At 39.8% G+C, this 13,534-nt stretch overlaps 1 protein-coding gene across 1 annotated transcript in view; it reads right to left on the reverse strand.

Moving 5' to 3' along the window:
* The window catches only part of MAST4 (microtubule associated serine/threonine kinase family member 4), a 118,505-nt gene that overhangs the window by 87,023 nt on the left and 17,948 nt on the right, over positions 1-13,534 (reverse strand). Inside the window, exon 2 of the mRNA XM_054179009.1 lies at positions 1,764-1,852. Coding sequence (XP_054034984.1) covers positions 1,764-1,852 — 89 coding nt within the window. The remainder of the gene's footprint in view (positions 1-1,763; positions 1,853-13,534) is intronic.

Raw genomic sequence — 13,534 nt, forward strand, 5'->3', positions numbered from 1 at the left:
GCAGAAACCCTGTTAAGGCTGACTCTGAGCATGCTTTTAGTCCTGAAAAGGACTTCAGCCAGCTGAGCTAGGAACCAATGGTTGTGTGAATATTTACATGTAACTATACACAGACACAATAATAAAGAGTGCCAAAAACATGGACATTTTTACCACATATACAAGATTTCATAGTGCTGCTGAAGTGTTCAGCACACGTATCTTGGGAGAATGTATGAGTATTAAGAGAATTTACAGCATCCTGCATAACTGCAGAAGTTGATGAATTTCCACACTGGGTTTTAGAATACACATCACACTGCTGAGTTTAAGGAAGAGAAAAGCTTGCACTTAACCTGTTTTCAATCCTTTTAATATCAGTTTTCCGTCTTCAGAGCCACCTGTCAACAGCTGTGACATCAGCAGTATTATTTCCCTTTTATGGTTTGAGAAATTGATTCAAAAAGATGAAGCAACTTGCTGGAAGCACAAGCCCAGTGTCAGACAGGAATGGTTCAGCACTTATGAAATACATGATCTACATTCAGATCCCAGGTAGTGTGTGCTAATCACTCCATACATCTGAAGCCTGCTAGGCATCATTACTCTAAGCTATCAGTTTCCACACATAGCAGTAAAGATGCTAGCTCTCACAGCAAGTATTGCTACTGATTTTGTCAAGTCAGCACAGCACAGCTGAAGTCTCTTTCTTTAATGACTAGCAATCCTCTGTTTCAAATGCCTTTTTCTGCATCTGGGGGATCCAGAGAGGGATTTCAAACATTACAAGTTTTCATTTTTCAGTTTTAAATTATTCTGTACCATTTTTTCCCCTTTGTTTGCTTGTTTTAAATGCTCTGCTGCCTTGAACTCTTCACAAGTCTTCATTTTGTCTGGATTCTTGGTTGTTATAGCCTGCTGCTCAGAGTGAAAAACATCACTATGTTTTCTCTGATAATGCTGCTTCCCTAAGAAAATTGGAGATGCCTTATTATAAACTCACCATCTTCTTCAAAAAGTTCAGCTGAAACTCTGCACCTTCCATTTTAGTATCTATCTGAGAGTAGGTCTTCAAAGCATTCAGTGTTATTGCCTACACAAGGATTGGTGTGGAGCTTTCATTTTGGTGTGTAATTACAGTCAATTCCCCAAAAATATAGTCAATAAATCTTTCAGGAAATGTGTTTTCATCTGCTAAAAAATGTTGATTTTTAAAATGAAGACAATAATTTTCAATAAAATATTTATGGACTTCCATTCAATTTTTAAGTGCTTCAGGTGATTTAGAAGCAAACCACAACAATCATCAGCTTATTGCTGTGTACAGTGAGGCACAGAAATTTCAAGCAACATGCCTAACATCACAAATCCTAGGGAGCAAAAGCACTAGGAATAGAATGTAATACCCTACTCACCAACTCCACTACCTTTAGCATGTGTTCAAGATATTTTATATCCTTTTCATATTGAACTAGGCCCAGAAAGGAGAGAAGAGAAAATGTAACAGAACATTAGAATGAAAAGCGGGGGGGGGGGGGGGGGGGGGGGGGGGGGGGTGGAAATAGCTACATGATCCATGATAGCTATTTCTGGATTGCTTCTCGCCATAACATACAATTTGTGATCTAAACATAACAGAAGTTCAGATGGAAAGATATGCAACTTTTTGCTGTTCTAAACAGTGGAAGGAAGAGTACCTGGATAAAGGATTTGCCTGTTTTCCTTTGAAATACAGACATGTTCAGAATTTAGTAATAGTATTAACAGCATAAATGTAAAATCACCTGCATGAGCTGAGAGTGGTGAATGAGGCCGAGGCAGAGCTGCAGACTGGCCATTGCCTATCAAACTCTTCCTGTTGCTTGTTCTACAACTGCGGGCAAAAAAAGAGAGGAAAGACAACATCAGAAATACAGTGTGTATCACATATGAACATATTGAGATTCTGCTACTCTGTTCCTTCACCTCCCTAGTTTCCTATTAAAAATCAGAGCTATTGTTGTTTTCGTAGGCTTGTCCAGGAAGTCTACAATCATACTGGATAATGACAAGGACAGCAGTTTCCAAAGGAAATGCACCATGGATGCTTTTTGGGCTTTCATGTTTGCCATTCTGTGCGAAGACTAGCACTCCCCTGTAGACACATTTACAAAATATTCTTTCCTGACAACAGTTTCTTTGCCACACAGTTTTTACAACATATAAAAACATACAAGCATGATGTGAAAAACAGTTCCAAGCTCAGAATCACCATTCAAAGATTTCTATTGCACGAACAGTAGCTTCAAATCACATGCCACAAAGAGCAATGATTTATCAATCTGAGAATGACACAATAATTATAAATCTAATTATTGAGATAAATATCGCATCTGTGCCTTTTGTCAATGGAACAGATGATGCCTAAGAAGATGAATGCATTTCTTTACTCCTACATTTTTCACCCATAAAGACACTAATTTCCCATATCACAAGATCATTAGGGGAGATAAATAGTAAATTAATGCATCTATTAAACTTAAGAAAGGAGATATTTTTCTTAAATACATTATAAAGTTTTTAAATATTTGTTGGCACAAGTTTTTTCCTTTTTTGCATTCTCTGCTATCATGAATATTCTCACAAACATAAATCCTCACTACTGCAAACATTCTGCACAAGGAAAACAGTGTCTTCAAGTCAAAGAGATTGTAACTATGCATAAACTCCAGCACATATGCATATGTTTACAGCCCAGCAATCAGATATTTTTTCCTGTAGAGGCTTAGAAAAACACCAAGGCTGTAAAAGGTGACATATTCATACACAGAAGCATTTCATTAACCCAGAAGGTTCAGGATGTCTTCACAGATTAATTTTCTAATATTATGATCTCACTTTACAGCCAGAAAGCAAGATTGTTTAGTCATGATATGGTAAGTTGAATAAAACATGAAAGAAAGGATGAAGTTTAATAGCATAAACAGGTAAGTAAAACAGATTTGAAAGTAATCCAAAGTAATACTGAAGACAAGGAGAATATGAGAAAAGTGAAGGCAAAGGCAATGCTGAGTATGAAAGCAGCAGAAGAGACACATACAATATTGAAAAAGTCAAACACTAAGATCAGTCTTCTCTTGAAAAATGTTTTGTGAAGCAGCAAGAGTGCCAGTCCCAGCTGTTTAATGGCTTAATGCAAAGTTCACTGGCACAATGAATTGCCATATCACTTAATTTTTTAACCAATTAAACAATGAATTCACTCACAGGTATGTACATATTACTGGAGAACTATTTAAGAATAGAAGGCATTAAATGATTGCAAGATCGATGTGGAGCACTGGAAGAGTTAGAACCTACTGAATATAGGAGTTGCAACTTTTGAAGTGAATAAACAGGGAGAACTTTGATATTATAAAATCATCTGCATGTATTTTCAGGAACAGCTCTGGATTAAGACCACCTTTCCACAATTATTTTTAACATGCTCAGCACTTGCATCTACTTATTAAATGATGAAACTTGAGCAAATATTCTGTATTTGATTAGACAACAATTCCAAAGTTGCATCGTTTTCTCCCATCTCTAAACTTTGTCCAGCTGAAAAGTCAAACACAATCCTTACCCAAGAACAATCAAAATTCTTCCTTCTAGCTTCATGTAATGCCACTATTTCTAGTAAGTTTTCTGGTATGATTCTAGGACAAGCCTCACTTTACTTGCTAACCTTGTTTTTCAAAGCTTTAATGGCTGCTCCTTTGCAGTTCTCCAATCTAAAACTGAATGCAGTACAAATTTTTAGCACCTGTTAGCCATTTGTTACAGGACGCTTAGACTGCATCTATCCATGATGATGCGATGGCACCACTACAGCATCTGTGGTGCAGGCTAGGGCTAAAATCATGTGACTTTAAAGCAGTTTTGTATAGCTCAAGCCTCACCTCATCTTCTGTCATAAGCAAGGAGTACATTTTAAGCATCTAATCCTTGGATACATTGTCAGCAAAACAAACGTTACTTTCAGAAAGTCCTAGGCACCCTTCACTGAGTTTGCTACAAAGATGATTCCCAACGCAGGTTTCTCAGTATCATTGTCCCTTATCCATACAAATTGAGTTCTATCATATTTGCCAGAATGTCCTGCATAAGTAATGGCTCTCTTGTATTCACTTTCACATTAAAATTCAAACTTCACATCCCTCAGGTGAACTTAGTGCAACCCCTTTCACAAACAACTACCAAAAAAATCTAATTCAAATTACCTTGATGTTTTGTTTGGGTTTTTTTGGGGGGAGTGGGGTGGTGATGGGGAGTATTTTAAAGAATTAATTCTGAGATACATACTGGCATTACCTCCAATATCAAGATCTTACATGAAGACAAGCTTTCCCCAACCTCCATTTGAAAAAAAGAAAAGGAAAAAAAAAAAAGAGAGAAGTAAAAATCTTTCCTATTTGCTCAGACATTGCTGCAGCTGCATGGAGCATTTACGTTTATCAATTCAAATTAAATGTTGCATTAAGAAACGCAAAATATGACATCTCCTTTATTTTTCTTCACAGTAAGGCAAGACATGAATCACTGCACAAAAAGACAAATCCATCCCAGAGCTCTTGCTGTACTTCTGTTTTTTTTTTAGTTCTGTTTCACAAAGATTTTGAAATTATGTTATCCATCCTGTACAACTTGTGAAACAGAACTACTTCTCCAGAATAATGCTATTATAGAAGAGGCTCTTTGTGAATGAAAAAAAAAAACACAAATAAAAAAATCTTCAGGGAACCCTCACAGATGATCTCAGCTCCTACAAAACCACAAGTAAGTTTGGAAGTAAGGTTGCATCATTTAAGAATTAAATAATTACTTATTGAACCATATTAGAATAGAATAAACCAGGTTGGAAGAGACCTGCAAGATCGTGTCCAACCTATCATCCAACACCACCTAATCAACTAAACCATGCAACCAAGCATCCTGTTAAGCCTCATCCTGAACACCCCCAGCGACGGCAACCCCACCACCTCCTCGGGCAGCCCATTCCAATGGGCAATCACTCTGTGTAAAACTTCCTCCTAACCTCCAGCCTAAACCTCCCCTGGAGCAGCCTGAGACTGTGTCCTCTTGTTCTGGTACTGGTTGCCTAGGAGAAGAGACCAACCTCTGCCTGTCTACAACCCCCCTTGAGGTAAACAGCAATAAGGTTACCCCTGAGTCTCCTCCAGGCTAAGCAACCCCAGCTGCCTCAGCCTCTCCTCACAGGGCTTGTGTTCCAAGCCCCTCACCAACTTTGTTGCCCTTTTCTGGACATGCTCCAGCAAGTCAACATCCTTCCTAAACTGAGGAGCCCAGAACTGGACACAGTACTCAAGGTGCGGCCTAACCAGTGCAAAACAGCATTCTTCCATATACAGAAGAATCTCAGAAATAAAAGACATTCTGCGGACAAAATAGTTTTTCCTAGATATCTGAACACATCAAGTAACCTTCCCCTTTTATTACCTTCAAAAACTATTCTTCTCCCATTCAAATCTGACAAGAGAAACAGACAGGTAAGAGGCAGACCTGAAAGAAAACCTCTTTGTCTGCAAAGAATCACAGGAGCACAGGAATAGTCTAGAGGGAACATGGGGAAACATAAACCTTGGTAAACCACAGAGCACCACACTCTCAAAAACGCAATTCTCTAAGCCTTGGATTTCATGTTGTGATCGGGTTGCATGGCACAGACAGGAGACTTGCAAGCCAAGCAGCAGATACAACACAGTGTTTAGAGCACTGAAGAAAGAAAAAAAAAAAGAAAAAAGAGAGAAAAAGGAAACCCTTTTTTCCCGGGGGGGGGGGGGAAATAATTTTAAAAAATCAGTCATGCCCAACAATGATTAAACTCCGAGGTGCATACAAAACTTCAACAGCAAGTTTACATATTTTGCCCTGTGTCATCTTCTCTGGGCCAGAAGATTCTTCCTGGGCTATAGTCTGTTGCTCACAACTTAAAGTGGCAGTCCTGGATGACTACCGATCTGGAAGTAGCTGGCACTGCACCACATCAGCAGTCCCCTTGACTACTGACATTGCTCCTTATCTTGAAATACAAATAATTAGTTCCCATTTGGTTTCCAAATCCCCAAGACAGGTTATGCCTTACCTCCTGCTCAATCACACCTCTCTCCTCCCTATCCTGAGTCTCATGTCCCACTGCTGGGGCTTTCCTCCTTCATCCCAGCTCCAGAATAGGGCCCCATACATTAACCTCTGAGTGACTTCTCCTCCAGTTGCTACAAAAGATCAATGCCTCCCATGAGAAGTACTCACACTAAAACAAAGTGTTTTGGGTTCAACTTTGTTAATCACAAAGCGTGGCTGAACAACAGCTGCTGAAGTTCACTTGCATGAACCTTGATTACTTTGCTCCTTAAATAGTCACAGTTCTTCATGGATCAGGCAAAGGCCATTTGGGCAGAGATGATGGAAACTTAAGAGCCTGAAACTAGCAAAACACAGAAGTATTTCTATGGCCATTGAAACAGAGGTACACTCCACAAGCTCTTGGAAACACTAAATGGAATTAAAGGTTTGAGTAAAAACCCAGCTCTTCTAGTACAGGTAGTACTTCATCCAAAGCAGAAATATTAAATGCAGGTTTCCTGATACAGTAACTAAAAAATGTCAAAAACTTGTGTATGCATGGAAACAGAAATTTCTTCCTCAGAAAGAGGGCTAACAGGTGAGAAAACTACTGGCAGTAAAGGTTAATTTCCTTTTACTTAATATTCTCCCAATGAAGTAGGGAAAGAAGGCTATATAGACAGAAATTACCAACTGTCATACTTCTCATGTGGAATTTGGCATCTGCTTTAATAATTTACAATTATTTTACCACATTCTATTAGTAGTATTTACATTTGTAATGAAGATGGATTTTAGCTCTAAGCTGTTATGATGGTACACCATAGAGTATGCAGAGCACAGCACTACTCTACACTAGTTTCTTAGTTTTGGTATCAGTGTAATACAGTGAAGTTTAGCTGAATATTAAAAGTATACTCCTCCTATTTTAAGAGAGGCTGAAAACATAATTATTTCTTTTGCTAATACAAGTGGAGACAAATTGATATTACTGTACCTAAAATGCAAAGGTTTATCACAACAGAGACTAACTGTGCAGGACCAACTGTCCCATAAAGACATTAAGGATAGAAAAGGTGGCTATAATTTCTCTGGTATTGGACCTGCATGGCTGAAAACTACCTGAAGTGGAACATGCTATGGCTAGCATGACCTGAGATATAGCCACCTTGTTTATAGAAGAAAGTTAAATTTAAGTTATATTCCCGTTTTATTTAACTTGTAATGAAGTTAGCTAATCTGCAACTTCATGGTTACTTATTATCTTCCATGAATAGCAACACTGAAGAGTCAACAGTGTACAAAGCAGCAACTTAAAAACCATTAAAACATTTAAAGTAAGGAATTCAGCTTGTTTTGATTTTGGTGGGGGGAGAGTTGTTTTTAAAGAAGCCTTTTGTATTCAGTACCAGTTTGGTGAGTATTTCTATGCTCCTAAAATTCAGCAAGTTCTGCAGGAACGTTAACTCAAACAAATGCAAGAACCAGGTGCAATGAAGAGAAGGCACACAGCGCTTCAGCTCCTTTGACAAAAGAAGCCTTTGTGCTTGTACTTGATGTAGCATCTCCTGATCTAGAAAGTGAAACTATCGCATGGCCTGCAGTTAGTGGTAATTTCATACATAGATTGTTTTATAAAGGAAGGGGGTGGGAAAAAACCAACAAAAACACCAAACAACAAAACATCAATCAACCCAGAATATTTCTCTCCAAATACTACAGAATTAGAGTTACATGAACAAAATCCACAGGCTCAATTCACAGAGCTGCTTGTTGTGGTCCTGTTCTACCCTGTAGCTAAGAAAGTCTGAAGAGTAAGGAAGCAAAGATTTATGATTTTGAGAAAGATTTGCTGTACCAAAGTAAGCAAATTTTAAAGGTGCTAGAATCACTGAGAAAAGTGCAAGCCATCTGAATGAGAATAAAATACACCATCAGTACCAGTCATGAGGTTTCTTTTCTGTTCTTTTAAAGCCTTTCAATGTTTCACACTAATACCCATTTAGTATCAGCTAGCATTATTTTCTGATCTATTTTTACTAGACTACATGGCTGCATAAATTCTTCCCAAATTTGGCACATGCATACAGGTATGTATATAAGCACATTTGTATACATTCATACTTACACACATAAAATACATACAAATAGTTGTTTAAATATATACAATTCTGTATTTAAAACTTTAAACATAAAGCCAAGATTATATTTATTAGAGAAGTAACCCTGCAGAAACCATTTGCATTAGACAGGAAATACCCTATTTACCACACCACACAGCTATCAAGCAGAGACAGCAGATTTAAAACACAGGACTCACTCTGCAGGATGTTTGTCACTCTGTCTCCTTGCTCACTGTTCAGAGCTTGGGAGAAAGAGTGAGCGCAGGGAGCAGACAGAAGTGAGTAAGGGCTGCTGGATGCCACTAGCTGCTCTCTCCCGAGCCTCCACTCCATCAGAGGTTGTAGTGCTGTCTGCTAGGGAGTAGCACAGGCAGTGCTTGCCACTGGCTCTGCCCATAGTTGAGAGCTAGGCTGGCGCCCTGTGGCTGCTCCTGCGGCTCACAACACCAAGAAGCCACTCCGGCAAGGAGTTGGCTGGGAGGATCTCCTCCTCATCTTTCCACCCCTAGCTAAATTAAGGTACAGACCAGGAGCCTCTTCCACACTTAAAACTGAACAGTGCACCCCAGCTACTGGCAACAAACAAAATCAGTAAATTAACATTTCCTGTTGCAGCCATACTTCCTTTGAACAACAACCATTCAGATACAGGACTGTGTCCTGTTCTGGGCTCCACAATTTAAGGAGGACATTGAGATACTTGAACATGTCCAGAGAAGGGCAATGAGGCTGCTGAGAGGTCCCAAGCACAAGCTCTCTGAGGAGAGGCTGAGGGAGCTGGGGTTGCTTAGCCTGGAGAAGAGGAGGCTCAGGGATGACCTTACTTCTCTCTACAACTACTTGAAAGGAGGTTGCAGATAGCTGGGGGTTGGTTTCTTCTCCCAGGCAGCCAGTCACAAAACAAGAGGACACAGTCTCAAGCTGTGCCAGGGAAAGTTTAGACTTGAGACAGGGAGTTCTTCACAGAAAGAGTAATTGGCTAGTGGAATGGGCTGCCCAGGGAAGTAGTGGAGTCACCGTCCCTGGAGGTGCCCAAAAAAACATTAGCTGTAGCACATGGTTTAGTTGTCATGAGGCGTTAGGTATAAGGCAATAGGTTGGACTTGATGATCTGAGAGTTCTTTTCCAAGCTGGTTGATTTTGTGATTCTGTGATTAGCCACAGCCAATTCCCCAGGCTATTTTAGCACTGCAAGGGAGCCAAGCACATGCTGTAAGGCCAGTGTAGTTCAGAATTAAGAGAAAACAGTGCAATGTCCCCAAACTAGATTATAACACCAAACTACTGCAGGAAGACCTTTCTATACAGACATTTACCACAGTGAAGCCCTGTCCAACTCCTCCCCAAATTAAGAATAGACCATATGAGACAAGACTAGAATAAACCGGGTTGGAAAAGATCTTCAAAATCAAGTCCACCCTATCACCCAACACCAATCAACTAAACCATGGCACCAAATGCTTCATGCAGTCTCTTCATAAACACCACCAGTGATGTCAAATCCACCACCTCCCTGGGCAGCCCATTCCAAAGGCCAATCACTCTTTCTTTGAAGAACTTTCTTCTCACCTCGAGCCTAAACCTTCCCTGGCACAGCTTGAGACTGTGTCCTCTTGGTGCTGGTTGCCTGGGAGAAGAGATCAACCCCCACCTGTCTACAACCTCCCTTCAATTAGTTGTAGACAGTAAGAATGTCTCCCCTGGGCTTCCTCCAGGATAAGCAACCCCAGCTCCCTCAGCCTCTCCTCACAGAGCTTGTGCTCCAAACCCCTCACCAACTTTGTTGCCCTTCTCTGGACACATTCCACCATCTCAACATCTTTCCTAAACTGAGGGGCCCAGAACTGGACACAGGACTCAAGGTGTGGCCTAACCAGTGCTGAGTACAGGGGCAGAATGAGCTCCCTGATCCTGCTGACCACACTATTCCTGATCCAGGCTAGGATGCCATTGTTCCCAAGAATTACATCTCTGAGCACCCCTGTTCATAATTTGCCATATACCATGGACTTAGTGGGCCAGGATGATAAGCCAGACAGATCTTCTTATAGCACTGAAAGCACTCTCCAAATTGCACAGAGTAGTTTAGTAGGGGGCTTCTCCTGAACAAAAGAGTGTGCACAGTGTCAACTGTGGTGCCAAGTGCATGGTGTAAAGTCTCAAAGGGTTAAAGTCTGCCACACTAGAAATTATTATGCAGTTACACATGCAGCCAGTCTACAAAATACTGTGCCTCAGCAGACGCTTCTAAGACACACCTCAGAAATGACCAATCCATTTCCAGCTGTGCAGAAGGAAAGAGGAATTCAGTCTGCTCTGCTTCTCACTACAGAAGTTGTACTTCAATTTCCTTTCAACCTCAATGTGTTTGCACCTGTAAAATTAATTTATGTTGCAAAAGATACTTTCACATAAAAGGAAGCAGAGGCCTTTTAAAGCAAAGCACTATTCATTACCAGAACCCTTTATCACACGAAACAATCTGCTTTGCATTGTACTGCAGAGCCTCTCCCCATGAGAAAAGCCACTAAAAGACAAGCTTCCATATATTACTTTACATTTTTGACAGCTTTGAGCTTTTTAATTTTAATCCCACCCCCACATCTTTTTTCCTAATAATCAGGACGAAGTGTAATGGCATGCTATAATTCAAAGGTAGGAAATTGGGAGCTGAATGGAGTAATTTCACATAGATTCACTTTCTAATCTAGTAGTTTTCTGGTTAAACCCCTAAATATCTTGATAGCTGACCCCCTTCTCCTATAATTAAATAGTAAAAATTTGTATTTATACAAGAGAATACTGAGACAGGGATGCTTTTCTCCTCCAAAGCTCTACTTGGTAGCTCTTAATATCTCAAAACTGTAATGGAGTGCACGATAATTCCATGTGTTGTCTTTAAACCTTTACCAAAGACTACCAGACTCAAGAAATGAACAGGTAAAACAGGCATTCTACAGCAGTTCAGCATTAACTGTGATAGTTTATCTCTCTCCCTTCCTCTTAAACATAGGGGAGCCAGCAATAAAAGCCTAATTTTAAACTAAGAAATAAAAGTTTGTACCCTTTCTTCAAAGGAATTAACGCAAATAACAGTAAAATGATCCTGTTCCTTTTCATTGTTGAACTTTGAAAAAAGGCAAGAGATAGCATTATGTAACTGAAGTATCACACATTCTGCAATTAATCGTAGAATGATTTGAGTTGGAAGCGACCTTAAAAATCACCTACTTCCAACCTCTCTGCTATGGGCAGGGACACTTTCTGCTAGACCAGGCTGCTCAAAACTGGTCAACCTGACCTTGAACACCTCTAGGGAGGGGGCATCCATGACCTCCCTGGGCAACCTATTCAAGTGTCTCAACACCCTCACTGTAAAGAATTTTTTCTGAATATCCAGTATAAATCTACTCTCTTCCAGTTTATATTCTGTACCATCTTTTGCTTGGACATAAGCAGTCAGTAGTGTTTAAGCAGTTAATGCACTGGAATTAAGGGAATAAAGAAAATGCTTCTAAACCAAAAGTTAACACATTACTTAGTTTTCAAACACCTGTATTTTGTCCTGTGTCCTTTACTGGTTAGGAGCCTGAATTTGAAAAATTAAGCAGGAGGTACCTAGCCTGAAAACAACATCTATTCCTGCAAGGCCTCTGGCAGCACCATCAGTGTCCCACATTTCAATGTGTACACACTATCTGTCATTCAAAAATTTAGTTTGCAAACAAAGGGCCTCCTCTCTTTACTGGGACCCATGTTCTCCTTCCCTCCCCACTGTCAGCTGACCAAAAGTTTTTTAATTAAATCATAATTAAGCATCCGGAAGCATTGTTTTCCCAAGGAAAAAAAAATTATAAAATGCTTTCATTGTGCCCATTCAGCTGCTGGTGTTCGTTGAGCCTGCTGAAGAGGGCATCAATTAATGCCAGCTATAGTGGCTTTCATGAAGAGACTGTTTGTTCAGTATGAACTCTCTGTCTGCAAAATTGTCCTCAATGTAAGGGACCAAACACTCCGTGGTCACAACACTAAGAGTTCCCTGGATACATACATGCAGCCAGCAAGGTGCCAGTCCTCCACCAGTCATATGGAGCTGTGGCAAATGTAGAGTATTTTTGCCCTTTGAGCTGCTGAAGACAGCTACATCCCTTTAATAGCAAACCAACAAATAACCAGTATACATTTTTAAAAAAGGCATGTCTGATCTCTCTTTTTTCCAGATGAAAACCAAGCTGTGTAACTGCCATAACCATTGCCTTTTGTTGGTGCGGATCTTTCTGGGTGGAAAGAAAAATAATCCATGTACCTTCTTTTTTCAACTGTAATCATATACACTAGCAAAGTTACTATACCAGCAAAATTACCTGACTAGCTATACCTCAAATAATGACCCCTGTATAAAACCCAGTGAGTAGAACAGATCTGGGAGCAACCTTCAGCTCCACAAAGGTAGTACACCTACTGAAGAAGGCAATCTATTACACATGCAGATCATACTGCTTTGCTGTAAAGTCACAGTGAGGTAATTGGAAACATCTGAATAATCTCCAGTGAAGCAACTCAAACATTGCTGGGCAGAGCCACCAGCATGGATGACAACACAAGGCTTCTGACATCTACTTGCTCTTTTTTTTTTTTTTTGTAACGCTTATTCATCAAGCATCACAGAAGCCAGGAAAGATCAGATGATTCACACGTTTCAGTTTGGTGCCACAGAGCTGGCACTTACATACACATGCACATTCATGCTATTAAAAATAGTATGATGCAGTATTTTAAAAAGTTTCAGTAGTGTACATTTCAAGAGACCAGATTAGTCAGACAGTGAGGTCAGAAAAATTACCTAGACTGTGCCAAGTACTGATAAAGTTGCCATCTTATGCCACCAAACGTTTCCTTCCCCTGACATGCTATGTCACTTAAATGATCAAAGTAGTCAAATCTTTGGACCATATATATTGCACAAATTTAGAACCTCTTAAGTCTACCTATGGCAGGTTTTCTGGAGATCAAGACTGTGACAGTTTTAGGCTGTGCATTTAAGGAAAGGATAACTACTGAGCACTCTAGCTGAATGTTTTGGTGTAAAAAGGAAACCCAAGACAATTCTAAACGAATTTCATTGGTAGATTGGTAGAAATGTAACTAAGGATTTTATTCGGAGTTCAGTCGGCGCAGCTGTCTTCCTTCTGTTCTATTCTTGGTGGTACTCACCTTGGACTAATGAGAGAAGAAACTAACTTTTTTTCCCCTCCATTAACAGCAGCTTTGAGCTAACAGAATTTCCCTTAATATCCATTTTCTCTCTTTAATCCTTTTTTGGAAAA

This window comes from Dryobates pubescens, chromosome Z (genome assembly GCF_014839835.1).
Source record: "Dryobates pubescens isolate bDryPub1 chromosome Z, bDryPub1.pri, whole genome shotgun sequence".
Taxonomy (NCBI): Eukaryota; Metazoa; Chordata; class Aves; order Piciformes; family Picidae; genus Dryobates; species Dryobates pubescens.